This window comes from Apis laboriosa, unplaced genomic scaffold, assembly GCF_014066325.1.
Source record: "Apis laboriosa isolate Shangri-la unplaced genomic scaffold, ASM1406632v1 scaffold33_cov142, whole genome shotgun sequence".
NCBI lineage: Eukaryota > Metazoa > Arthropoda > Insecta > Hymenoptera > Apidae > Apis > Apis laboriosa.
Window position 1 is genome coordinate 432,709 of NW_025222887.1, and position 27,749 is coordinate 460,457.

The 27,749-nt window shown below is 18.5% G+C and overlaps 5 protein-coding genes across 10 annotated transcripts; 3 read left to right on the forward strand and 2 right to left on the reverse strand.

The window, feature by feature from the left end:
• Positions 1-1,451: 1,451 nt before the first annotated feature.
• LOC122714608 (WD repeat domain phosphoinositide-interacting protein 2) lies at positions 1,452-16,298 on the reverse strand. 2 transcript variants are annotated; one of them, XM_043936088.1, is made up of 12 exons: positions 16,164-16,298; positions 8,179-8,620; positions 7,557-7,639; positions 7,177-7,343; positions 6,567-6,761; positions 6,368-6,484; positions 6,131-6,285; positions 5,885-6,058; positions 5,693-5,800; positions 4,981-5,087; positions 3,382-3,438; positions 1,452-2,173 (listed from the first exon to the last, which is right to left on the reverse strand). In XM_043936088.1, the coding sequence occupies exons 2-12, from the start codon at positions 8,313-8,315 to the stop codon at positions 2,058-2,060; spliced, it is 1,416 nt and encodes a 471-aa protein (XP_043792023.1). In that variant the 5' UTR covers positions 8,316-8,620; positions 16,164-16,298; the 3' UTR covers positions 1,452-2,057. The 2 variants fall into 2 exon arrangements, with proteins under 2 accessions (XP_043792023.1, XP_043792024.1); XM_043936089.1 differs by lacking the exon at positions 3,382-3,438.
• LOC122714609 (monocyte to macrophage differentiation factor 2) lies at positions 9,569-17,929 on the forward strand. 4 transcript variants are annotated; one of them, XM_043936090.1, is made up of 4 exons: positions 9,569-9,827; positions 16,113-16,358; positions 17,098-17,347; positions 17,451-17,929. In XM_043936090.1, exons 1-4 carry the CDS (start codon positions 9,754-9,756, stop codon positions 17,700-17,702), a joined length of 822 nt encoding a protein of 273 aa, XP_043792025.1. In that variant the 5' UTR covers positions 9,569-9,753; the 3' UTR covers positions 17,703-17,929. The 4 variants fall into 4 exon arrangements, with proteins under 4 accessions (XP_043792025.1, XP_043792028.1, XP_043792026.1 ...); XM_043936093.1 differs by lacking the exon at positions 9,569-9,827 and adding an exon at positions 14,129-14,377; XM_043936091.1 differs by lacking the exon at positions 9,569-9,827 and adding an exon at positions 15,771-15,909.
• A 2,474-nt stretch (positions 17,930-20,403) lies between these two features.
• LOC122714604 lies at positions 20,404-21,059 on the forward strand (the record flags this gene model as incomplete). The annotated part of the gene is made up of 2 exons (XM_043936079.1): positions 20,404-20,704; positions 20,791-21,059. Coding segments are annotated over exons 1-2 (570 nt in total), but the record flags the coding sequence as incomplete, so codon positions are not given.
• A 172-nt stretch (positions 21,060-21,231) lies between these two features.
• On the reverse strand, positions 21,232-22,773 carry LOC122714559 (28S ribosomal protein S7, mitochondrial). The gene is made up of 5 exons (XM_043935994.1): positions 22,570-22,773; positions 22,137-22,322; positions 21,826-22,057; positions 21,530-21,667; positions 21,232-21,395 (listed from the first exon to the last, which is right to left on the reverse strand). Exons 1-5 carry the CDS (start codon positions 22,614-22,616, stop codon positions 21,315-21,317), a joined length of 684 nt encoding a protein of 227 aa, XP_043791929.1. The 5' UTR covers positions 22,617-22,773; the 3' UTR covers positions 21,232-21,314.
• Positions 22,774-23,000: 227 nt separating this feature from the next.
• Positions 23,001-26,128, forward strand: LOC122714558 (dual specificity mitogen-activated protein kinase kinase 4). 2 transcript variants are annotated; one of them, XM_043935992.1, is made up of 10 exons: positions 23,001-23,179; positions 23,260-23,520; positions 23,678-23,749; positions 23,820-23,934; positions 24,047-24,136; positions 24,206-24,383; positions 24,452-24,571; positions 24,762-25,061; positions 25,143-25,369; positions 25,442-26,123. In XM_043935992.1, the coding sequence occupies exons 2-10, from the start codon at positions 23,478-23,480 to the stop codon at positions 25,605-25,607; spliced, it is 1,311 nt and encodes a 436-aa protein (XP_043791927.1). In that variant the 5' UTR covers positions 23,001-23,179; positions 23,260-23,477; the 3' UTR covers positions 25,608-26,123. The 2 variants fall into 2 exon arrangements, with proteins under 2 accessions (XP_043791927.1, XP_043791928.1); XM_043935993.1 differs by lacking the exon at positions 23,678-23,749 and having other exon boundaries at positions 25,442-26,128.
• The last annotated feature ends 1,621 nt before the right edge of the window (positions 26,129-27,749 follow it).

The following is a 27,749-nucleotide window of genomic DNA, read 5'->3' on the forward strand; positions in this document are numbered from 1 at the left end:
TTCATATCATTAAAAATTATTTCTTTGTTTGATGCATCATCATAATTACATATATATTCATAAAAAATTTTATATGCAATATCAGTACTTAAAAATTTATTATATATATGCGTATTTACATTTTTAATATTACTTATTTTTTATAAAAGTAAAATTAATTATTAAACAAGACATTACATTCATACAAAAGCACCGAAAGACATTATGGGTCTATAATATTTGCAATATTCGCAAAAATTACATAGATTATCTATTTTTTAAAAATAAAAATATTATTATTCTAATTAATATATGTTGCCCGCACCCTTAAGTTAAAGCATTCATTATAGAATGAGGACAAATTTTATTATAACGAAACATTCAAAATTACATAAAGATATGTAAAATCAAAGAAATAACAAATTCAGTTTCTACCTTAAATATATATAATTAATAATTAAAACATTTCATATTAAAAGATATATAAAAATATTTTAATGCAATTTTAATCAACATATAAAATAATAAGGGTTACAGACAACACATCAATTGTAACGTATAAAGATATTTAATTACAAATATTATGTAAATATGATATTCTGAATTTTTCTTTTATCCTTTCTGTAATGTTAAAAAATAAAGACAAATATTAAGTTTATAATAAATATAAAGAGAGCAAGCAAAATGAATATTTAAATAAGAAATAACACTAAAGAAAAAATAAAATTAATAGAATATAGGAATTATTTAGATTTTATAATATACTTTCAGAAATGCCATAATCTCTCATTATACATAATACATGTAAGGATATAATAAATTTTTAAATTAATTGATACTAATGTAGGAAAATTTTAAATCGTATAATCAATATATGAAGAAATTGGTAAATGTTATATTTTGAATCAAATGTTCCCAAAGAAACATGAATAATAATGGAATATAGTCGATTTTTTAATAAAACGATAGTACTGAAAACGCACTCCAACAATTATGTTATTATACATTGAATAAAGTATAATAATAAAAAAAAAAATTTTTTTTAGTATTTTTAACAAATGGCATTTAACCATATTATTTTTTAAAAAGTAGTTTTATATATATGCAATCATATATTTTATATTTAAAATAATTTGAATTTAATAAAAAATTCAAATATAATGAAATTCATTATATCATATATTGTAACTATTTATATAAATCTATTTTTTATATTTATACACTATATGAACTATTCCATATATAAACAAAACATGAAATATTTTTTATCACAAATATTTCAGAATATTTCATTTTTGGAAAATATCGGTGAAAAATTTTTTTAAAACATGTAAGTATTATACTGTTTATAAAATATTAATTTCATAATTTTTTCATTTTTTTCATTATTTCTTAAAAGAATAAGTTTTATTATCAGTGAACACAGAAGATGACAATATATAATTACAAAATACAATAATCTAGTAAAAAGAAATACAAGATATTCACAATAAGAATATTATATACTGAAAAAAATTTTTTTCTATATCATGTCTAATATATATAATATTTTACTATAATCATTGTATTGATTCACAGTAAAAATACTTAAATGTGGACATATGGTTTCACATAAGTTTATGTTAAACATTCTTACTATATGTTATCAAGCATATTTAGCTTGAGTTTTCATAATTTTTTTTTTAAGCATTACCATAACCATAACCATCATTAAATTACTAGATTTTCTAAAATCAATTGCATGCTATTGATGATAATAAAGTTCTAATATAAAATACTGACTTGAAAAATTGTAACCAAAAATATCATAATTCTTTCAAGTTATTAACTTCTGATATGATGTGAACATCTAGTTATATGATAGCTATAATATTTATATAACTCATACAAAGTCATCACTGTTTTTTTTTTTTTATATATATAATATTTCATTAAAAAAGAATTTGTTGCTTTTTTGAATTCGCAACATTAGCTATGATCATAGATTCATAGTTTGACCTGTATTCAGTGTCCTAATTTCAATCACTGTTAGATATAATTTATTTTCGTTCATTATTGATATGCTTGAATTATTACACTCAATCCGTCCTTTGTGTAACAGGTGGAAATTCAGCATCATCTTTTAAACGGAAGGAACCCGAAAATCCTGGTGGACTCTCAGTTGCTGCTATCATCTCGTGATACTTCTCTGACTCTATAAATCCATTTATGTACTTCAGTCATAATTATTTAAATTAATAATCATTTTAGCGGATGTAACGATAAAGATGTATGATTGAAATTCAATGAAATACATGACATATTTACTTAAAAATTTTAATTAAAAAATTGAAAAAATATTTCTATTATCATTGTTTTTATCATTCTTTTATAATTAAAATATTTGTTAATGATTGTTAATATTCAATACTTCTTAACATTAATTTACAAAAAATATCTAAAATATTATCTTAAAATAAATTAAAAAAATTCATTCTCTAAAACTATTAATATTTTATCCATTATAGTTTTATAATATTGTATTTAAAATAAAAATTTGATTAGTAAATTATTTTATATCATAATAGATTATTTAATTACACATCAACCAAAACTATAAATATAAATTATTCAATAAAATTTAACTAATATATTTAATTTATTAAAACATTATATATATATATATTTTGAAAATAATACATATTAACATTTTTTTTATTATTTTATTTTTTCATTATAACAATTTTTTAAAATTATTTTTATATTAATTATTAGTTTCATATTTTTAAATATCTTATTTGTATTTATTTATATTTTAAAATATCTCAATAATTAAAAAAAATTTATTTTTTTTGAAATAAAATTATAATAATAAATATGAAATTTGGATGTGCAAATCTTCATTTTTGTTTAATTTAAAAAAAATTAAAATTTTATGTGCAAAAGTACATTATTGCTTTTAAATAATTGCTCATTAAAAGCTTTTCAATTTTGATATAGCAAGTAGGAAAATTTGATTAATCACTAGATTTTAGTAAATACACATTAAAAATTTAATGCCCAAACCATGTAAAAAGTGTTATTTTCACTCTTTTTTTTTTTTTTAAAGTACATATTCATTTAAGAATAAAATTCGTCAGAATTATTTCTCACTAGTGGATAATGCATTGAAAATGATAGTGAATCTCAACACGGTTTCCACTTGCAAAAAAAATACAAATTTTACTCTTAAATGGATATGTTAAGCGATCTTAAATCGTTACTGTGTATAAATATATTCATTAAAAAAAAAAAAATTATTTGGAATAAAGTATTTGTAACAAGTATTATAGTAAAAACACTACAGAAGAATTCTTAAATAGAATGTATATGAAAAATGAGAGTGAAAAAAAGCAAGGGACAGAATAGAGAATATACTAGTACCTGACATGGAGTCTGGCGAACGGCCGCGCAACACACCCGCGTAGCTATTTATGCAGGCTTCAGTGGATAATAAAAAGAAAAAAATTACGTCAAGTAAAGTCAATTATTGGGGCCCCCCCTTTAGCCCCTAAAGAAGTTGTTTAATTTGAGAGGGTTTAGAAGCAAGGAAAAAGAAAACATAAAGTAAGTAAAATAAAAATGATAAATAGTATGAGAACAAAGGATTTTAGATAAGTAGTATTTATTTAATTATAATATCTCACTGTCATTTTATTAAATCTCAGAAATTGAAAAAAATTAAATACAAAAATAATTAAATTTCATTAAAACTAGAAACATTGTTTGATACATTTTTAAATAACTTTTAATATTTATATATTTTATTATATTATATATTATAAATCAGATTATTTGAAACAATATCTCAAAATCAATTAAATTACATGTAATAAAAAAGCATAATTAAATTAATAATAAAATTTTTTGAAACATTATTTTATATAATATAGAATGGATCATAATGGAAAAATCATTCATCATGTGTATAATGTTTTATACTTTTGCATGTATCTTATTGTATTGATTTGCAAAGTATCTTGATTATTATTAAAAATACAAAAAAAAGTTTTGAAATAAAAACTAAAAACTCAAAGTTTCAACATTTATACTTTTATTTCTATTGCTTTAAATAGATATTTATGATTTGTATAATATACAAAGATATTATATTTTGAAAGAAATAAGAAATTTTATGCAAAATTAGAAAAAATATGCTATTATCAAAAACATCATCCATTATTTCATTAAAAATTTATTCATTTATTAAAGTACTTTATTTTTCTTGTTATTATTAAAATTTTTATATTATTAAAATTGTCTTTCAATATTTGAATATAATTTGTATTCAATATTGAATATAATTATATTTGTATTGAATATAATTATATATATATGTGTGTAGAAAAATTAATTTTAATATGTGATTAATTTATAAAATTAAAATTAAAAAATTAAGTCTATAATTTATATATATATTTTTTAATTTCATTATAATATATATAATGAAATTATTTAAATGTTTTATGTTACGTAATATGAAACAATATTTTGAAATTTATATTGTTAAAAATAAATATAATATTCATTTTTTCCTGTAAATATACAATTTCATTAATAAATTTATGTTATTATAATTATAACATATGTCATGTAAAAATAGATGAATATATATTCATATATTCATTAAAAATATTTATATTAAAATATATACAATCATAGTTTATGCAAATACTGTATATACAGTAAAGTTAAAATTGTGACAAAAAAGAATATATGTAATGTATAAATATTTTAAAAAATAAAGATGTTTGAAAATTATTTTATTTTAAAATAAAAATTGTGAGGTATGTAAATAGTAAATTGTAACAAATTTTCATTCATACGCATACGTACATACGCGCACAAATACACATACATACACATACAAATAATATAAGCATATAATGTCAATTTCACGTGAATGATATATCTTTATCGTCAACTCGCTCTATTGTAAAATCTATATTATTTTTAATATGATATAAAATATTTATATCATACCTGTATTTTGTACTATTTGTACAGTCGTTCCTGAAGGAGGTTCTCCAGATCCTAATCCTGCTGTAGATACACTAGCACAGTCTACTTCATCTCGTTTACCATCTAATCTAATTTTAAATAAAAAATGTAATTTATTATTTAATAATATCTTATTATTTATAATTAGAAAACTTAGGAAATTAATTAAATAAAATAAATTATTTTTACAAGTAAAATTTGTTAAAAATAATAAAATATAACAAATATATAATATATAATTATACAAATATATAATTATATAAATATATAATATATAAATATACAAATATATAATTCTATTCTTTTTTATTAAATTAGTCTTTCAACTATAAAAGAATGTAGGATAATTTATTTTAATTCATTATAAATATGAATTTTTTATTTAAAAATTTTAATGATTAACTCTTAATCTTAGAAATTAATTTGATAGGAAAAAAGGAATTGAAAGTTATTTAATCATTTGAATGTTTTACATTATATTATACAAGTTTGTTAAAGAGTTTGTTTAGAGAGTTAAAGAATATACTGAATGGCATAATTGTCATATGTAATAATTATTATAGTTAATTAATTATAACAATAAATTAATTAATTATAACAATATTTAATATTATTATGTTAATCAATTTTCAGAGTTTAATTAAATATTGATTAGATTAAAAATACTTTATTTTTAAATATTAAAAATACAAACCTATGTTGTTTTAGCAATGTACAATCTCCACCTTCTGTTGAATCCAAATTATAAACATACAAATATCCCTCAGCACTAGCCACCAACAACCTAAGTACTTTATGTACTCTACATAATAAAAAATATATATACATTTAAAAAAAATATACCTATTTATATATTTATAATAAATATTTATTTAATTGAACTTACACTGTGATGGCACAAACATTTTTTAATCCTTGAAATGGCAAGTGGACACTAGCAAAGGCACGTCCTTGATTAAAAACATCAGTTACTTGTGATGGCAAATAATTAGCTGATGCAGATACAGCTTTTGTTAAATATCCCATCCAAGTTTGTGATTCTTCTGCTGTTTGTCGTAATCTATAATTGCGAATATAAAATTTAAATATAATAATAATTCAAAACATCAAATAATGATATATTACTACATACGCTTCCTTTGGTTCTTCCAATTTGAAAATATGTACTGTTTCTGTATTACTCGAACAACAAAGGAACATAGAATCCACACTAAAAGCAAGACTGCTTATAGATACACATCGTTTAACTCCACGTCGGAATTCAAATAATTTTGTACCATCATGAACCTTTAGAGATATAAAATATTTTTAGCAATATATTTAAATTTATTAAAGAAATAATTAATACCATATAAATAATTAAACTTACGTGAAAAACTCTGATTACAGTACCCTTTTCAGAAGCAGTAGCTACTTTGGTACCATTAGGACTAAATGCAAGTGCTGCTAATGGACTATCATGAGCAGGAATCATAGTTTTAGCTTGCTAAACACAAAACAATTAAATGTATTAATATTTTATACATTTATATATATATTTTTTTAAGATTTTTTTTTATAATACTTACAAGATTAATTGCATCAAATATTTGAACTTCACCAATTGTATTTGAGCCTGGATAAGCTAAGTAGCAATTATCACTATTTATTGATAGTGTACACAGACCTGCTAAATTAGGTGGAGTATCTCGAATTGTATGTAATACTTTCATATCCCTTATATTATGAATATATAATGATTCTTCCAAACATACCACTAATCTCTGTAAATTTATATTATTTTATAATATAAATATTTATATTTAATTAAATTATGTTAAAGAAAAATACATATTATTATTATAATAATTATTAATAGAAACTTATTTGCATGAAAATTTTATATATAAAATTTTTATTTTTATAATTTACAAAAACAAAAATAAAATTTTTTTACTAAACTTTTTTTTATTTATTGAATTTTTTATCATAACTAATCTATATCCAAAATCATTATATTGAATCAGTCATTGAAAAACTGCTATATCTTATAATTAAATTACTACATTTTTTATTTAATTTTTTTTGTGATTTATTTTAATTATTATTCCAAAGATCAAAAATACAAACTAGTTTCTATTATTATATTATTAGTTTTATTATTTTTTAGTTATTTTATTAAAATATAAAAAAACTTACTGCTCTATTGAGTTTCACAGCTAAGATAGTATTAGAATAACTATAATGGCAAATTTCAGTGCCCTTTCTAAAGTGACAAACTTTAAGTTTACGGGGTGATCTTAAACTAACTACTGCCACAAGACTGCTGCTGAATAGTCGTTCAACAATGTATATATCTTCAGTATCTATATTTTGTATAATTAAGAAAATTATGTATACAAAAAATATAATAAAAAATATAAAAGATATATTAAAGAAAGATGATAATATAAATACTAAATTATGGAATTCTTAAAATATGAAAAAAGTTTAGCTATAATGACTGAATACAGAAGTTTCAATATCTATTTTATATTGTTATATTTCAATATTTATATAAATTTATAGAAATTTGTTACCATTTTCATATATTTTTTCAAGATGATCAACAGAGACTAAAGAAAAAAGCTTGTAGCCTGACTTTGATCCTACTGCCAAAGATCTAAAATAAATTTTATATAAAATTACTATTATTAAATCAATAATATCAAATAATATGAAGAAAATAAATATATTAATAATTATTGTATATTGATAATTATTATTTACAATTTATCAATATTAAAATATAGAACATTATGTATTAATCAATGATTATAATAAAAATATAAATTAAGAAAGAAATAGTAATTTTTTATTTTAAAATAACTTAGAAATAGAACAACTAAAGAAATAACAAGATAAAAACAATGCATATAGAAATTTTTCTGATGTACAATATTCAATTTGAATCATAATTATATCAATAATACGTAATTAATAGGTAAAGGAATAATATACGTAACGGAAACATTACAAGAAATGTAAAATATTATATATAATAAATAATATTATATATAATAAAAGAAATAAAAATAAATTAATTTGTAAGATAAATATTTATAACTTATTTCTTAAAAAATACTTCATTTGAATAATGAAGTAAAAGTAAGGTTAGTGAACAAAGGACAATGTCTTCACAAACAAAAATGCAACACTTACGTGCAATCCTGATTGAAGTTAACAAAGAAAACACGACTTTGAGGATCAGTAGTTTGATTTGCGAGGTTCATTAGTCCTGATATACTGTATTTTAGTCCCTGTGTCAATACATCCACGTTATGCACGAGATTTTGCATAAATCGCACAGACGGTCTGCGTAAGAATACTTTATCCGCTTCTTTCTTAATTTCTTTTTATATCTTTTTCTCTCTTTATTTTTATTGCCTTTTTTTTTATCTGTTTCTCTTCTTTCTTGTACATACGCTAATACAAATACACGCACGCGCACGCTTATACAAGATTTGTGAACAGATGTCGAACTCAATGTCGACGATTCCTACAAGTGACTATATGATGCAGTATACTGTATTGTTTAATACATATCCATCGTTCCATGTATCGAACAGCTGACAGTCTATGTTGAATTCACGGAATGATGAAACTGAAACATTAAATTTTATATAATATATTATCACAATAATTAAAAATTATTATTACAAATAATCAAATACTATAATATAATATAAATATTAATATTTTTTATTGTGCTATTTAATTAAAATTTTAGTCTAAAATGTGTGATTGTATTTATAAAATTATTTGTTGTTTTTTTGAAATTTATAATGTTTTATCAAATCTAATAAATATAATAAAAAATTAATTATATAATTAATTATCTCATATCTCAATAAAATATATTTGTAAAAGTTATTTTTTTAAAATTACATTTTATTTAATTTAATTAAGTAAAATACGAAAAAAATATTTCAGAATAACGGAATAACGGATTGAAATTTTATTTTTTAATAGTTATTCATAAGTTATAATATATTACTAGAAAGAAATAAATTTAGAAATTTATAATTTATATTAATATATTATGTAAAATATATATTATTGAAAAGTTGAAAATAATTTCAACTTATATATATATATATATATATATACATATATTTCTATATTATTTTGTAAAAATATTAGTAATTAAACATTTCAGCTTTTCATTAACCATCAATATTATTTATGTCAATATAATTTTATAATTATAAATTAATAAAAGTTGATTTCTTTAAATTTATTTAAGTAAACAAAATTATTATTCTATAATTTTACAATAATTGTAAATTAGAAGAATTCTTAAAAAATAATGAATTTTATCGTAGTTTTTTTTGATAATTATATCTAATATACATATACATATATATATATATATATGTATATGTATATTTATATATATATGTATATATAATATATGGATAATATATGTATAAATGCACACACATATGCACATATCACACATGCTTTGTAGTTGTATACTTTTATCTTCGTTGTAATACTTAAGCGTTCAGTAGTGCTACAGCAATAGTAGCGGTAGTGTTAAATGTGAATGTTTAGTTTATTTGGTATGAAAGATTTATTAGTTCCATTAATATTTATTTTGTGTGTATAATGTGAAAGTATGAAGCATGAGATAAAAAATAAATAATTATCGTGTAAATTAATATTTTAATACTAATCCTCAAATTGGTTATATTAAGATTTTACATATTTAAATTTACTATAATCCTGGAAAATATGGATATATTTGGTCTTCATCAATTTGTTGCAGCACCAATAAAAAATCTTTTACAATTCCAACGTATTAAAGAGTAAGATGTAACAATTTATATCAATTAACAAATGTTAACCTGTCTACATATCTTTCTAATATCTTCTTAATTCGCTTAACTTATGCAACTAGTGAAATAATTGCTATTTGAATTAATGTGTAACATTATTAGAAAAATAATTAATAATGTTTCATTTTTGCATGATATCTTATATATTTTTAATTATAAATTTTTTTTAATTATAAATTTTGGCTTTTATTTTTATTTGATTTTTATCTTTATTAAGATGCTATAAAAAGTAGTATTTTAATGTAGCATGTTATATTATGTTATATAGTATTATTCTTGTATCTGAATGAAATCTTAGAAGTTTATTTTCATAATATAACTGAATTTAACACTTTTATATAAGAAACCTAAGAATGTGCATAACTGTTGTATAACAGAAAAGTATTTTTGTTCAATAAAAAAAGAAAAGTTACATTTATGCATTTTTATTTTTATTCTCTTCAAATAAATTTCCTATATTATATTTTCCAATTTCATTATGTGTTAGTAAAATCAAAGCATTGCATGTATTGAGTACTTTAATTGAGCATATTCACATAAATAGAATGCAATGCTATGTGCTTATAAGTGGATGGATAAAAATTTTTTTCAATTAATGTTATTTATGTAACATTTAAATATCATTATATCATATAGAATATTATATCTTCATATTAACTTTATTATATTTTGGAAAATGTTTATTATCATTAAATATAAATTGTCAACTATTATGAGAACTTATATATTAACATTTACTCAATTCTAATTTTTTTCATTTATAAAATAATTTAAAAATTTTTAATTTATTTATTATTGTAAATTTATAAAATTATGTTTATTAAGCAGTTTTTATATTATTCATTTATAATAATATTAAGTAATATATTCAATTATAATATCATTATACTTATAATAATGCAATTCAAGAATATATATATTACATTAAATTATACAAATATTTATTTTATATTTTTAGGAATTATTGATTTTTCATAGTTCATATTATAATTATTATACAAACATTTAATATATTATGTACATATGACATATATATTTAAAATACATTTAATATGCAATTATATCTTTATATATGGCTAAATTAAATAATATATTAAATATATTTTAAATTTTAAATAAAAGAAAATAGTAATATTGTTTTATTAAATACAATATTATAATATTTTGATATTATAAATGATCTTCAACAGTTATATTTTGTAATATTTTATATGTTCACTATTTTTATCCTATTGCTTTTTTCAAATATATTGTTTTAATTTTTACTTTAGAAATAATTATATTTTATATGTATACATATAATAAAATTTACATTAAGAATTAATAAAAAAAATTTTCAAAATATATTTTATAGTTTTTATAAATTATAAATAACTCATCAGCTATTTCTCAAAATTTTTTTATTTTGATTTTTATATTTTATTATTTTAAAAAATTAATTTTTATAATAAATTTTTATAATAATAATTATTAAAATCATTAATGAAAATATTTTTAATTAAAATAATAATGAACTTAAAAATTAATAATTAAAAATACTCAGTTTCTTTATTAAATTTAAAAGAAATAAAATAGCATAATGATTTCCACTTTCAGTTATTTTTTTAATCAAAATATATTTATGATCTAAGAAAACATTTTTTTGAAAAAAAATTAATAATGAAGTAATAATTAGAATAAGTAATTTATATTTGAAATTTCTTTAACTTTTCTTTTATTAAATTCAATAATTTTATTAAATTATTAAATTAAAATTCCTTTAAATTTACCAATTTCTAAAATTCTTTTAATTCAATTTTTGCTTATTGTAAGCAATACTAAGCAATGTATAGGCGGATATAAAAATATATATAAAAAAGTTGATATGAACTTTATTCTTATTATTCTTTTTGAATTATATATACAATGTATTTTATACATATTTGATATATATAATATATATAATGCATGTATGCAAATTTTAATAATATATAAAAAAATAAAATAAGTATATAAGTAGTATAAATATAATTTATATATAAATTATTTAATAACATTTAATAAATTTAATAATAGTAATATTTAATAAAATTATTATAAAATAATATAAAATTTCTTTAAAATATAAAAAAAATATAAAAAATTTAATAAAAATTTTTAATTAAAAATTTAAAATTTTACTTAAAAGAATGATGTAATGGTGTTATTTAATATAATAAGTAAAAAAATGTTTTTATGTCTCAATTTTATTCAATTATATTCAAAAAGTATAAATTTATATTAAAAATTTAATAAAATATATAAATATATATATAATATTTTTTCAAGAACAATTTTTCATATAATATATATATATATATAATTATATAATTATATTATAATTTTATTAAATTATATTCATTCATATATATATATTCAATAAATAAATAAATATGTAAATTTAAAAAAATGAATGAAAATTTAAAAAAAATAAGAATAATTAAAAAAAATAAGAATATTTATATGTGTTTAACAAGAAAAATAAGAATATTTATATGTGTTTAACATATTCAAATTTCATTTTTATTCATAGGAAATATTTTTTTGTTTTTCCCATATATTTATTTAAATAATTATGTATAAAAATAATTATATATAGACTTAATATATTATATACATATACATAACCTAATACATATTAAATCATCGTTATTATAACATATATATCATATATATATATCATATATATCATAATTTTTATATCATAAAAAATGAATTATATTTGTTTATTACAGAAAAAACAAGAAATAAAACTCTCTTTAGAATTATTTATTTTGATTATTTTCTTAAAATTTGCAATTATAGATTTTAGAATAAAAATAGTACAAAATATAATTTAAATTATTTTAGTTGTTGGTATATATATATATATATATATATTTATAATATAATTATATGTATAATTTATTATATATGTAGTGACTATTATATATAATGTAATTCTTTATGAAAAAGAAACTTTAATTATAAAAATTTTATTCTAGATTTTTTTATTTAATTATATTTATATTATATTATATTATATTTATTTTCCATTAAAAAATATATTTTATCAATAATAATAAACTAATCTGTATATTTTTTGCTTGATAATAAGATAAAAAAATTATTTTATATTGCATAATCTTATATGTATATTGTATAATCTTAGATTTTTAATTTTGAAGTAATTTTGTAAAAATAATTACAATATATATAATTTAGTTATTTTATGTTATTTTGTACTCTCGTGTTCAGTATTCTTTGAGATGCGTGAGCCAAAGATATGTACTGTTCTAACGATTCTCGGAACAATAAAGATGTAATTTAATTCTAATTCTATGATAATTAATCATACAATAACTATAATTGCTATTCATTGTAAGTATAATATTTCATGTTATATATTCTACTTATTGTCATTTATTCATGAAGTAATTTGGTGAAAGTAAAATCTTTTGAAGAAAGAAAATCTAAGAAAATGCTACATGATTTTTATTATTTATATATTATTACAAATGATATATGAAAAATTTAATAAATTTTTATGTTTTATTATTTTATGATATTTACCTTAACAATAATTAATCATATATATTATATTTTACCAGTCATATAGTTTACATTTTAGGTATATATGTAAGTACTCTAGTATATTTTATGTCATCCTATGTGTTAATATTTTATAACTATCATAATTTTTAAAATATGCTAATTAAAAAAAAATTATTTAAATTTTTAATTAAAAATTTCATTATATATTATATATATATAAAATTTTATACATATATTATAAAGCTTTATTTTTGAAAAAAATAACAATCAATTTTAAACAAATAGTTTTGAAGTTTAATCTAATATATATTGTTATATATCAAATCATCCAGAGTTCGATGAACATACAACTTTGTACCATTTAATATAAAATAAACGTTTATTGAATACTTCAAAATTATAAAAAAAAATGTTAATTTATTACATAATTGTAAATAATAATAAAATTATTTTATTTATTTTTAATTATTTTTATTTCATATGTTTTCAAATAAAATAAAATTTAACTAAATTAATAAATCAATTAAATATAATTGAATATATTCATAACTTATTTTTAAATTTTTATTCGTGCATCAAAATATTTTCCTAAAAATGAATTTTATTTCATTATTTTCATTTATTTATTAATATTTTTTTGAATTTTTTTTTAACAATATTTGCAATTTTGAAATATTTTTAATATTTCAATTTTAAGATGTATAGGTTATATTCTAGATATTATTGTAGGTTAATATTCTAACTATAATTTTATTCATACATATAGAAATAATATAATATAAGAATATAATGCACTCTTAAATTAATTCTAGATATCAAGATAATGGAAATAGTTAAAATACATTTAAATATTTGATTTATTAAATTATGAATAATTTAAAGCATGTTAGAAACGTACGTATATGGGCACGCAATTGATTGTATGTATTACATCCATAAATAAAGTACTCCACCAGCATCATGTGTTGGTGAGTGACGGAAGAGAATATTCCCCTTATTCCTATGCTGTCTCACTAATCATCTTTCTTTATATTATACTTATTTGAAGTGTCATAAAACATCATACATCGTGATTTTTTAATAAAAATTAGTTTATTTTTTATATTTTATTGGGATTTTTCTGTTGAAAATGATAAGAAATGTATGATATTTTGATTATATAAATAATTGATCAATTTGGATTATGTAGATAATTGTATAGACCAAAAAATTATTTAATAAATTTTTTTTTTTCAATTAATTTGCTTTTTATTTTAATAATAAGAATATTGAACTAAAGACAAATGGCAATTTAAATTTTCAATAGAATATAATATATATTGTAAGAATCTATCGATATTTGAATTATTATTAATACTTATGCGTTATATTTATATTCAATATTGATATCTTATTTACATTATTATTATTGTTATTTTATCTTCATTTACTCGATTTTTTAAATTTTTAATTGCTACATATGATAAGTACAAGATTATCAATATTTATTGCATATATAGTTCAAAATTCTTTTGTTTATATTTCGCAAACTAAAAAATAAAAACATGACATTATATATTTATATTTATACATCAATTTAATCAAAAAATTCAATTTAATAAGATTTTTTAATTTTTTTTTCAGTTGAAATCGTTAGGTTAGGTAAATTTTACTATTGTATTAAATTATAATTTTTTAAAATTCTAAATTTAAAAAAATATATAATCAGATATAAATATTTTATATGCAATATATGTAGATGTATTTCTAATCAAAGTTGAATAATTCATTAAAATTTGGATTAAATAAAAATTTTATAAACAAAAATTTGAAAATATGTAATTAAATATATTAAAATATCAATACATTTTATTTTTCTTATAATATAAATATATTCTTAAATTAAAAATAAAAAAATATATCAAATTTATTAATATTAAAAGATATTAAAAGATTTATTAATATTAAAAGATAATATACAATAAATATATTTAATAATAAGAATATAAGTTAAGAAAAAATAATTGTATCTTGATATGGAATAACGAAAATGAAATACGATGAAATAACGATATCCTATATAATTAGTTTTTCTTAGCTAACCAAGTTTACCACTGAAATATAATACTGTTGAAGAATAAGCTCGAGTATTATAAATTATTTGCCAACTATCATAAGAGAATGAATATGATGATGAACTATGTATAATAATAGTTTTTATATTTTTAAAAATATTCTTTCATTTGAATAAATGTTAATCATTTTATAATCATGTGACACAAATTTTTAATTATACATAATTTTATTTAGCGATGTTTGACCTGAAAAATTAAAATTAAATTTATTATGTATTCAACCTATCTACCTTTGTTAAAAATATTAATTGATAATCCGTATTACAAATAATATTAGTATTTGATATTAACATATATAGATAGAAAGATAATAAATTTATCCAATACATAATTAAAAGGTTATGCTTATGTCAGCTTGACAATAGTAAAGCTATTTTTAAAAATTTGTAATTATTCAATTATTTTAAAACCAATTTAAAATTAAAATTCTAATCAAAATTAAATTTCTATCATAAATATGTATAAAATTATATATTAAATATTTTATAATTTTAAATATATACATATAAATAATTATTAATATTAAAAAAAAATAAAACAAAAAAATTCTATCAAATCGATATATAAAACTTTAATAAAACTTTTGCAGAATAAAATGGATGAATCCTCCAGCATGTACTAATGAAGCATATACACCTACCTCTGTAGAACATATAGCAAATGTAACTACTCATGGAATTTGGGTTGTACCATCTGTCATAGGTAGCTTGGAACTGGTTCGTCGTTCTATAACATGGACTCAATTAATATCAGCTTATGTATATGGTACATCTTTGATCCTTGTTTTCACAGTCTCAACATTTTTTCACAGTGTACATTACTGCAATAATAACAGGTACTTGTAATTATATTCGATTGATGGAAAATAATGTCGGTTTATAAATGCAAAATATAAATCGGTTTACTATAGCGTACATCCAATTTTGAAATTTTCATTTTAATAATTTTTATTTGCATAAATATTTTAAAAATATGTATAATTTATTAATAAATATTTTTTATTTGTTTTTGTTTAGCATTTATTTTATTAAAATGGAATTCTTCATTATTAATTATGAATATATTTGATCGAGATTTATCTTATGCATATGATGTACTTACATATGATGTACTTTGAAATTTCGATCATGAAATTTGGAAAACTATTAATTTTAATTCATATTTGTTTTAAAAATGTAATAAATATTTATTTAATAATATTTTTATTAATAAACATATTAAATATTTTTTTAAAGTTGACTTAACATGATTATAAAAAAACAATGTATTTTACATCACACAATATAACTATAACTATTCAATCTATAATTTTTAAATTTGGACGAAAATCAAGTATTTTATGAACATAAAATATAATTCTTCTCTAATAAAATACAAAATATAATTCTTCTCTAATAAAATAAATTAATAATAAACAAATATTTGAAATTTTATTATCTTATGTAGATTTAAAAATGATATAACTTTTCCATCAACCTAATATATTTTAAGTTAATTTGATATTTATTACTTTCTATTTATGAAGCAAAAATTAAGAATAATAAATAAAATTTTTAATAAATTATATATTACAGACAACTTAAAGAAACATTACATCGTTGTGATCGTGCTATGATTTACATTTTTATTGCTGCAAGTTATTTTCCTTGGTTCAATGTAGATCATTTCCCAGATGATGAAATATTATTTACAATGCGTTATGCTATTTGGATTATGGCAACACTGGGCATATTATATCAACAAATCTTTCATGAACAATATAAAATGTTAGAAACAATTTTTTATTTAATTATAGGAATTGGTCCTAGTATTGCAATTATTAATGTAAGTATACAATTATAAGTTAGAAGATTTTAAAAGATCATTATTATTAAAATTATTAATATGATCAAATATTATTTGAAATTATATATTTTAATATTTACAGTATAGTTATTATAATATTATTGAATTAAAATTGGGAGGACTGCTTTATATTTCTGGCTTATTGTTTTTTAAATCTGATGGAAGGATACCATGTGCACATGCAATTTGGCATCTTTTTGTTGCTGTAGGAGCTGGTCTGCATTATTATGCTATATTAAATCATGTCTTTCCTATAGTTTGTCCATCAGATAATTTTATGACAGATGTACCATCATTACCAAAATTATTAAAATCTAATATTGAAGAATTATAAAATCTTCTAGTTTTGTTTTTCATTGTATTAAATGAAATCAATTTTACAAATTGGAAGTTTTAAAATTGATAAAATATCAAATATTAATTTGCAAATTTAAGGTAAGACTATTAAAATAAAGTTTTTCTAATTATTTATAAAATTTTAAGAAGTAGAAATTATCATCATGTATGAAAAATGTACTACTTTTAGAAAGTAACAATATTATGTACCTGAAATATACATAAAAAAATATTATTCATAAATTATGAATACTTGTCAAAATATAAATAAAAAAGATAGAGATAATAAAATTAGAGATAATAAATTACTTAGCTATTACAAGATTATAATTTAAGATATAATTTTCTATGTATTTATACAAGAAAAGTAACTTATACATTTAATAATACTTTTTGTAAATCAATAATGGTAAAAAAAATATAAATATAATATTATAAAAAAATAAAAATATAATACAAAAATGGAATATACTATATTTATCCAAATATATTGAAAAATAAGACAATTTAAATAATATAATAATAAGTAGTTATTCTTTGATTCTTTGTTCTGTTAGATTTCAATTTATTATTTATAATAAATGATATTAATAATAATAATTAATAATATTATTAAACAAGAATGTGGTTATCTATATTTATACTATATTAAATTTACATAAAATATTATTTTTATCAACTATATTCTGATACATTCCATTTTGTCTAGAAATAATTCAAAATATTATAAATAATATGATTTGAATATTATTCAAAACAAAACATGAATAATCATTAATTTGGAATTTATAATAAATATATGTATTTTTTGTAATGATATTGTTTTATATTATTGTAAATACATATATGAAAGACATATTGATACATATAAATAATATTATGAAAATTAAACTAAATATTGTAATAAAATTAATTAGGATAAATGAAGTTTTACAGTAATAATGACTTGAATGATGCATAACATATTGTATACATTATTCATTTAAAATAATGTATAGCAATTATTTTTTAATAATATTAGATAGATTTTTTATAATATATTATATTTTATAAAAATCCGTTTCTATTGTGGGACTAAAATATAATTTTGTAATTAATATTTATCTAATAATGAATGAGAAAACTATTGTAATTGTTTAATAACTCATTTTCTATATTTATAATAATGTGCCAAAATTTATATTTATATTCAAATTATATATTCAAATTTCTATAACATCCATTATTAATTTTACACAGAATAGAAAATGCTATACAAAAAAATATATTCTATATTCTATAATTGTTAATAAGTATTTTTAATTTTTTTTCTTAAAAATATGTTGTAATTGTAAAAATATATTGACGATATATGTAATTATTATTTTGTTCTTTTCTGGTTTATTACGCAACAAAAAAATATGATTATAATGTATGTTACTAATATTGTAAATTAATAAAATACTTGATATATATGTATATACAAATAAAAAATTAAATCTTTATAATCAAATGAATAGAAATAAAGTAGAAGTCATTATTTTGAATGTATATTAAAATATATATATATAAATATATTCATGAAACGCAATATAAATAAAAAATATAATTAAAAAATTAAAAGTCCGTATTTTTACGTAAATTATAAATAATTTATATGGATATCTATATTTAAGTACTTTTAATATATTAATAATCTTTTTAAGACTATTAAAATAATCTTTTATTTTTCTCACGGAATTGTTTCTTATGAGGTTAAAGCTTATTTAGATGTTTCATGAACATATAGTTTCATGAAATATATATTCACATAAAAATACTGAAAATTATATAAATCAATTCATTTATTATTCATTTATTATTCTTCTATAGTTCTATCGCAATCAATTTAAAAATCAATCACCTTTCAAAATTATTCGATTAATATTGGTAAATTAGTTAAAAATTTTTTTAAGAAATTCTAGTTTTATTATTGATTATGAATAATTTTAAATTTCGTTTTTTATTTAAATACGATTTAAATAATGAAGCAAATTCATAGACTGACAACATAACTATCTAAATAAATTTGAGAAGTTAGGTAAATTTGATTATTTTAATGATAGATATAATAGAATTACAAAATAAGATTGGCCGAACATATTATATCATAGATAAAATTATATGACACTGCGTATCAATGAGTGAGCGAAAGTCATTGGTGGGACAATAAAAAAAATAATTTTCCTTTTTTATTGATTAATAGAAATATTATTAATAGATATAAAATATTATATGATCTCATTTATAAATAGTCTAATCAATGTATGTGTTTATTTGTATGTTATTTGGTTTTAAAGAAAATAACTAAAATTTTTTTCACATAATATAAATAATAAAAATAGTTCTTTTCGAATGAGTTTCATATTTTACATAATAAAATAACATCATAAAAGCGATATTTATAATTTATAATAACGATTTTTATAATAACGAATTTTTTAGCTCATTAATTGTCTATGGCAATACTGTGCGTTTGTGTTATTACTAAAGATATTGATTTAAACTTTTTTATTATTTGAACAAAGTTTTATATATTATATTTATTATATATATATATATATGTGTAATATATTTTTATATATTTGTGTTTTAATTATATTATAATTGAATACAAGAGAAAGAAATCATATATTATTGAATTAATTTGTCGCGTGCTAAAGAATTGAGAAATGTTTTCTATGAATTTATTTAAAATTAATTTTTTTAAACGATTAAAATATTTTCATAATAATACTAATATTATGATTAATAATTATGCATTAATCAATAAAAAATGTAATGTATTCTTATCAATGAAATCAGTATTGTATCCAGATCATAAAATAATTTATATATTTCCTTATATTAGAATTCCTTATATATTAAATAAAATAAAGCGTAATTGCACAATTCTTTTTGGTGTAAATGTACCAGTAACTGTATCTTTACACATGTGGAATTATATAACATTGAATGAAAATTTAAATACTTTATTTTACAGTAAGTTTGAATAACATTTAATATTTTTATAATTTTTTAATTGTGTTTCATTAAATGTGAAGTTTTATTAATGTTATTTATTTTAGCTTTTTTATTAACCTTCATATTACATGTTATTACTCGTCCATGTAATAATTCAGTTGGATCAATATATCTCCAAGAAAATGAAAAAGATTTCAGACATCAAAAAATTATAATATCATATGTGAATTATTGGGGTAAAAGAATAAATTTCGAGACTGTTGTTAAGAATATTATTTTTACAAACAATTCTAATCTTAAATTATATAACAATTTGAGTATTATATCGTGTAAAAATGATTTGAAGATATTTATTAAATATGGAAAAATTATAGAAAAAAACCATTTTTATAGTATTTTTAATAATTTTTCATAATTATTATTAATTTGATTAAATAAGTGATAAGTAATAATATAAATAAGTAATAATATATATATATATTATTTATTATTATTTATATATATATATATACATAAATAAATATTGCTATTATAATGAAGAATAATTTTATTTTTAATTTTTTTTTTATTATTTTATATATTTTATATCATAATATTATATATTTTAATATTATTTTTAATATTTTTTTTACAACCATCTGTAATGTGCATAAGCTCGATTTGCTTCGCATAATTTATGTAATTCTTGTTTCTTTTTAATAACTCGACCCTGAAATATGAATTAATAATGATTAAATGCAATTTTTATATTTTAAAAATTTTGTTTATATAAAAAAAAATAATTTGTATCATTATATTATATACTATTTAAATGCATAATAAGTTAAAAGCATGTAAATATACTTGATTTTTTGCAGCATCAATAATTTCTTTTGCTAATACATTAGAAAATTTGTCTCTATTTCCTTTTTCTTGTGCAGTTTCAATTAGCCAATTTATGGATAAAAATCGAGCTCTATTATCATTCATTGGTACTGGAACCTATATTTATGATATTAATATCAATTAATTTATTTATTAAGGATTATTTATATAAAGAAAATTAAATTATATAAATATATAATTATATAAATATATAATTATATAAATATAAATTATTATATAAATTATTTGTATAAATTAAATTAAATTAAATATACCTTATAATTAATTCCACCTCTTGTTATTTGTCTTAATTCTAAAATGGGTGTACAATTTTTTACAGCATGATGCAAAAGTGTCTTTGGATCCAATATTATATTTTCTCTATATTCAGGTGAAGTATTATAATATTCATTTAATTTTATTATTTTAATATTTTCAAAAGTTTCTTCTAATAATTTTTTAGCTAATTGTTTTTTACCTTTTCTCATAATAAAGTTTATGAACTTTCTAATGTATAAAATATATATAATTATTTAAAAAGAGATAAAAAAAGAAAATAATATAAGTTTTATGATAAAAAATTTACCTAACTAATATATCATGAAATTCAGAGCATGTTTCAAAATTAGAAGCTGGTTTTATAGGTGCATATATTAATTGTTTTATTTTTGCGTTTTTATATATTAATTCTTGTTCATCTTTTTTATAAATTGGTTTTATATAATTTGGTGGGAATACACTATAAAATTGAATATCATTTCCTAAATTATATCTATAAAAAAAAATATTATTTTACATAATATCATATAATAATTGATAGTAAAAATATTTATTAAAATATTTTATGTATATTTAACAACATTATATGCAATATAATTATGAAATTTATTTAAATAAAATTTATTTTTAATAAAGATTATATGATTAATTTTCATTTTATATGATTAATGATACATAATGATGTATTATAAATATACAATAACATGCATCAATTGATATTGAAATTCGAATAATATTACCTTAAATTAGATAGTATTCTTGAATAAAATATTCTTCCAAGGACCATTTTTAATTTTTATATCTATTTTAATAATTTTATTTATATTTAATTGTCTTGTCAAATTCAACACTATGACAATATTTAAAACTATATAAAATATTAATATATAAAATATTAGGCTATATAAAATATTAAAGTTTATAATACAATAGATAATTTAATGTATGAAATAAAAAATTTTATTAAAATTAATATTATTATTTTAATACTTTCAATTGAGAAAAATATAATGAGAGGAAAATATCATGATTCGTAAATATTTAAATATGCGAAATATATCTTTACATTTTAATGTAAGAAAGTAATTTTCTTGATAAAGTTGATACTAGCGCCTACAATGATAAAGCGTAGAACTATAATAGTTCGAGAATTCCTTCATAGAGTCTCTAGACTTCTAAAAACATGTATAGAAAACGAAAATAAGTGAGCAAGCAGAAACAATTTATACAAACATAAGAATTTTTTTTAATACAAGAATTTTTTTAAATAAATTATTAATTCTAGTATAGATCAATGTAAACTTACCATTATATTTCTTTTTCACTTATACTCACGTGTTATATTGAATGGTACGTATATCATTGTTGTTTCGGTTTCGTCAAATAAGTGAACGTGATAAACTTATAACAAAGTGTATTTTTTTAAATAGAAACAGTGTTATATTACAATTAAAATCAAGCGTTTCACAAAAAGAGAGAGTAAGATTTTTTTATATAGTGATTGCAAAGGAACGAAATTGCACAAATGGTGCATTCATTGCGGAATACATATGCTAGATTGTTAAAATCTTGCGGAAAGGTCTCCTAAAAGGAGTGCCTTTAATAAGAGATTTTTCTTCTGATAGTCATCTATCAAGAATATTAAAAAATGACGGAAAATCGGGGAAATTTTTCAACACCAACTACTCAAAGTAAGTTATAATGTCATAAAATTAATGATAAATATATGAAAGATTTTATATACATAACCTAAACATTAATTTCGTTATTGATAAAAAATAATAATTTTATTGGATATACATATAATATATGTTAAATTATTTATATAATGGTATTATTAATATTTAGGTTCTAGTAGACAATTTAATTTCCAACATTTGGATTTTGCATCTATTAATGATGTTCAAAATGAAATGTCAGGTATAGTATCTGTATCTATGCATCATAATATTGTAATGATATAATAATATTTATATTTATTTTATAATAGAAAAAAGAAGACAATTTAAACTTAATTTTCAAACACAAGGAAGTAATATACCACTTAATAATTCAACGAATACTTCTCTTTCTAATTCAACTGGAACTGCAGCCTGTTTACCAATGTAAGTTATGTAATAAGTAAAATAATATTATAACAAACAATATTTATATTTAAATCATAAATTTTTAAATTGTATCTTTTGATATATTTATAATTTTATTTAATAATTATAGATCTTCTCGTCCAAATTTGCCTTTATCTTTGCCTAAACTACCAGTAAGATCTTGTACTGCAGTTCCACAAGAATTACCCGATAAAGCAAGGTATATTTTTGAAATAATCAAATAATTGTTTAATGATATATTTTGATGTAATTTAATGGATTATTATAGGGATAAATTACGAATGTGTCAATCAATGCAAAGTACTGGAAAATTACAGCTATCACCAAATGTAGTATATGATTTTACAAGTGAAGATCTTCAAGATCTAGGAGAAATAGGACGAGGAGGATTTGGCACTGTAAATAAAATGATTCATAGGATAAGTGATACTGTTATGGCTGTGAAGGTATATAATTTTATATATTTTTATTATCAAAGCTATCAATCAGTTCATAATATTATATTTAATTACAGAGAATTCGTTCTACAGTGGATGAAAGGGAGCAAAAACAATTATTAATGGATTTAGAAGTTGTAATGAAATCTAATGAATGTCCATGCATTGTACAATTTTATGGAGCTTTATTCAAAGAAGTAAATCTATAATAAATATTTAATAATAATTATTAAATTCTACATAATGATTAATCTATATAATAAAGTCTATTTAATAATTAAAATTTATAATAAATTATTTGATATTAATATTATATTATAATTTCATATATATTATAATTATTATTATAATTTCATTATTAATAATAATTATTATATCTCTATTTAGGGTGACTGTTGGATTTGCATGGAACTCATGGATACTTCATTAGATATATTTTATAAATTTATTCATGAGGTATTAAAAGAAAGAATACCAGAACGTATTTTAGGAAAAATTACTGTTGCCACAGTAAAGGCGTTGAATTACCTCAAGGAAAAATTAAGAATAATTCATAGAGATGTAAAACCTAGTAATATTCTATTAGATCGACATGGTAATATAAAACTTTGTGATTTTGGTATATCAGGACAATTGGTAGATTCAATTGCACGAACTCGAGATGCTGGATGTAGACCATATATGGCTGTATGTACAATAATAAAGCACATAATTAATATTTAACAAGATTTACAATCAGAAGTATTTAAATTTATTATAATTTTTCAGCCAGAAAGGATAGATCCTCAACGTGCAAAAGGTTATGATGTTAGAAGTGATGTATGGTCATTAGGAATTACATTAATGGAAATTGCAACTGGTTATTTTCCATATCCAAAGTGGAATTCAGTTTTTGAGCAACTTTATCAAGTAGTTCAAGGTGATCCACCACGTTTATCTCCTAATGAAAATGGGAATCATTTTACAATGGATTTTGTGAATTTTGTGAATACATGGTAAATTATTTAATAATCTTAATTATCATAAATTTTAATAAAAAAAAAACGATTATTTATTTTCTGTTTTAGTTTAATCAAGGAAGAGACACAGCGGCCGAAATACAATAAATTATTAGAACATCCTTTTATCAGAAAAGCAGAAGAAGACACTGTTGATGTTTCAGCTTATATAAGTGGTGTTCTCGATAATATGGTTCTCAGGGGATTGACGCCTTTTACTACTAATCGGCATTAAGTAAAAAATATAAAATAATACATATTTGTACCTTAATTTCTATAATTTTTCAAATCCTAAATTTGAGTATTGTAAATGAATAGGTTATTTGCACTTCGATTTAGTATAGATAGTAAAATTAATCAACCGTCGATCATTGTCGATAATAAATCATTTTGTGTAGAATCATATTATCGTGTCATAAAATTCTTATATACATAGTAATTAGAAGTGTTCAAATAACAAGTTGAAATTATTGAATAGTATATAGAAGAGAAGTTCTAAATCAGCTTTTTCATTGGAATTGTAATATGATTTCAATGAAACATGTTTAAAAAAAAATTACGAAAAAAATATTTGTTTCATATCTTTATCTTTACAATTGTTTCAACGACGATAACAATTTGTAATAATGACACAGTAAAATTTTGTCAATAATTAGAAACTTGTACAATATGTAATAATATTGAAAGCAACAAGTTAAAATAATCGCTGTTTTAAGCTTTTGTAACTTCGTAATATAATAATTATTGATTTAATCAATTCAAAATAAGAATTCAATTCAAAGAAAATAAAAGAATATAATTATTCTTGTTGGAATAATAAGTGAAAAGGATATATGTTAAAAGTTTAGTATATTTCTTTGATGTATAATTATTCACAAGTAAAATAAGAAAATTTACTTTTCATAATGTTGTAATATGAATCTGATTTTTCTTATTCTTTTTTTCTTGTTATATACCTTTTTATTAAATCGCTATATATAAATTATAAAAAATAGCTAAATTTTCTTTAATTTAATGTTATAAAAGAAATATTATAAGTAATAGATTGCATAATAACTTTTCTGTTCTTTTATAATATTGAAAGAAAAAGATTTTTAAAAAGAATAACAAAATTAAAAATATTTAATAGAAATTATTTTGACTTTAAATAGTTCCTCTGTTGAATTAAATATGTATGCATGAATAAATAAAAATTAATCGTAATAAATAGTAATATAATAATTTAATAATAATATAAACATTTTATATAGCATAATATAAAATATATAGCAAACATAATAATATATTTAATATATGTAAATTATATACATATATGTATATATCATGCATGCATATAAAATAATTAATATTTCAAAATTGTTTTGTTTTTATAAATTTTATAACGAAAAATATATTATTTTGAAAAATTTCAAATTTTGCAATAGGAAAATATAGTAGTTTTATAAATAAAAATGTCATTTTTTTTCACATATTTGAATAAAACAATAGAAATGGATAGAATCTGATAGATATAGATATAACATTTAATAGAATTTTCCATATTTTAAAATACTTCAAAAAAAAAAAATATATATTTTAAAAAATAAATTAATTAGATATTAAAATCATTTTTTGACATAAATTCTACAAAGAATAAATAAAGAGAAGAAATAGTGAAAAGAGGATAGATATAGGATAAAAATTCGAGAATCAGTTTTATTTCCAAAATATCACAAATGAAACACTAATATATAAAGAAAATAAATAGTGGAAAAAAGATAGGATAAGACCGTCATCGCTATCTTTTGAGCAATATCTCGGAAATATTTCTTCAAAAGCGGAATAAAATAGAATAACAAATTAGAATTCAAATCTTTGAAAAATTTTTAGAAACATGATTTTTAAAAAAAAAATGTTTTTGGCATTTAAGAGATGGCGATAATAATCAATTCTTATTCTTCGTATCTTTTTCATACTTACTTATGTAATCTTATATATTGAGTTTCATTTGCGGCATTCTAAAGATGGCGTTGGTTCTTGAATTTTTATTCTATCTCTATCTTTTTTTCTACTATTTCCTTTTTTTGTCTATATTTATGTGCATGATAATAAACGAGACACGGGATATCAATTGAACATTTTCATCATTTAAATTGTAATTTAATATATTAATCTTTAATATAAAATTCTTATTTCAGTTCACCTATTTCACAACATTTATACAAATATAATCATATATTTGTAAAATACAATACTTGCAATATATATGCTTACAATAATTCTGTAATGAAATATTTATTTCATTTTTTACTTTTATATCAAATTTTATCAAATATTAAATATCAAATATCAAATATCAAATATTATATCAAAATTTCGTTTCAATTTAATTATTATT

Coding starts and splice junctions, on each gene's coding strand:
- LOC122714608 (XM_043936088.1), bottom strand. CDS start 8,315: ATGCAAAATCTCGTGCATAACGTGGATGTATTGACACAGGGACTAAAA. Junction 5,801..5,884: donor AATGTTTGTGCCATCACAGT/GTAAGTTCAATT, acceptor TTTATTATGTAG/AGTACATAAAGTACTTAGGT. Junction 2,174..3,381: donor TTCGCCAGACTCCATGTCAG/GTACTAGTATAT, acceptor ATGGATTTATAG/AGTCAGAGAAGTATCACGAG.
- LOC122714609 (XM_043936090.1), top strand. CDS start 9,754: ATGGATATATTTGGTCTTCATCAATTTGTTGCAGCACCAATAAAAAAT. Junction 9,828..16,112: donor CAATTCCAACGTATTAAAGA/GTAAGATGTAAC, acceptor AAACTTTTGCAG/AATAAAATGGATGAATCCTC. Junction 16,359..17,097: donor CATTACTGCAATAATAACAG/GTACTTGTAATT, acceptor TATATATTACAG/ACAACTTAAAGAAACATTAC.
- LOC122714559 (XM_043935994.1), bottom strand. CDS start 22,616: ATGGTCCTTGGAAGAATATTTTATTCAAGAATACTATCTAATTTAAG. Junction 22,058..22,136: donor TTTCATGATATATTAGTTAG/GTAAATTTTTTA, acceptor TTTATACATTAG/AAAGTTCATAAACTTTATTA. Junction 21,668..21,825: donor GAGGTGGAATTAATTATAAG/GTATATTTAATT, acceptor TCATAAATATAG/GTTCCAGTACCAATGAATGA.
- LOC122714558 (XM_043935992.1), top strand. CDS start 23,478: ATGACGGAAAATCGGGGAAATTTTTCAACACCAACTACTCAAA. Junction 24,572..24,761: donor ATGGAGCTTTATTCAAAGAA/GTAAATCTATAA, acceptor ATCTCTATTTAG/GGTGACTGTTGGATTTGCAT. Junction 25,370..25,441: donor GTGAATTTTGTGAATACATG/GTAAATTATTTA, acceptor TTTCTGTTTTAG/TTTAATCAAGGAAGAGACAC.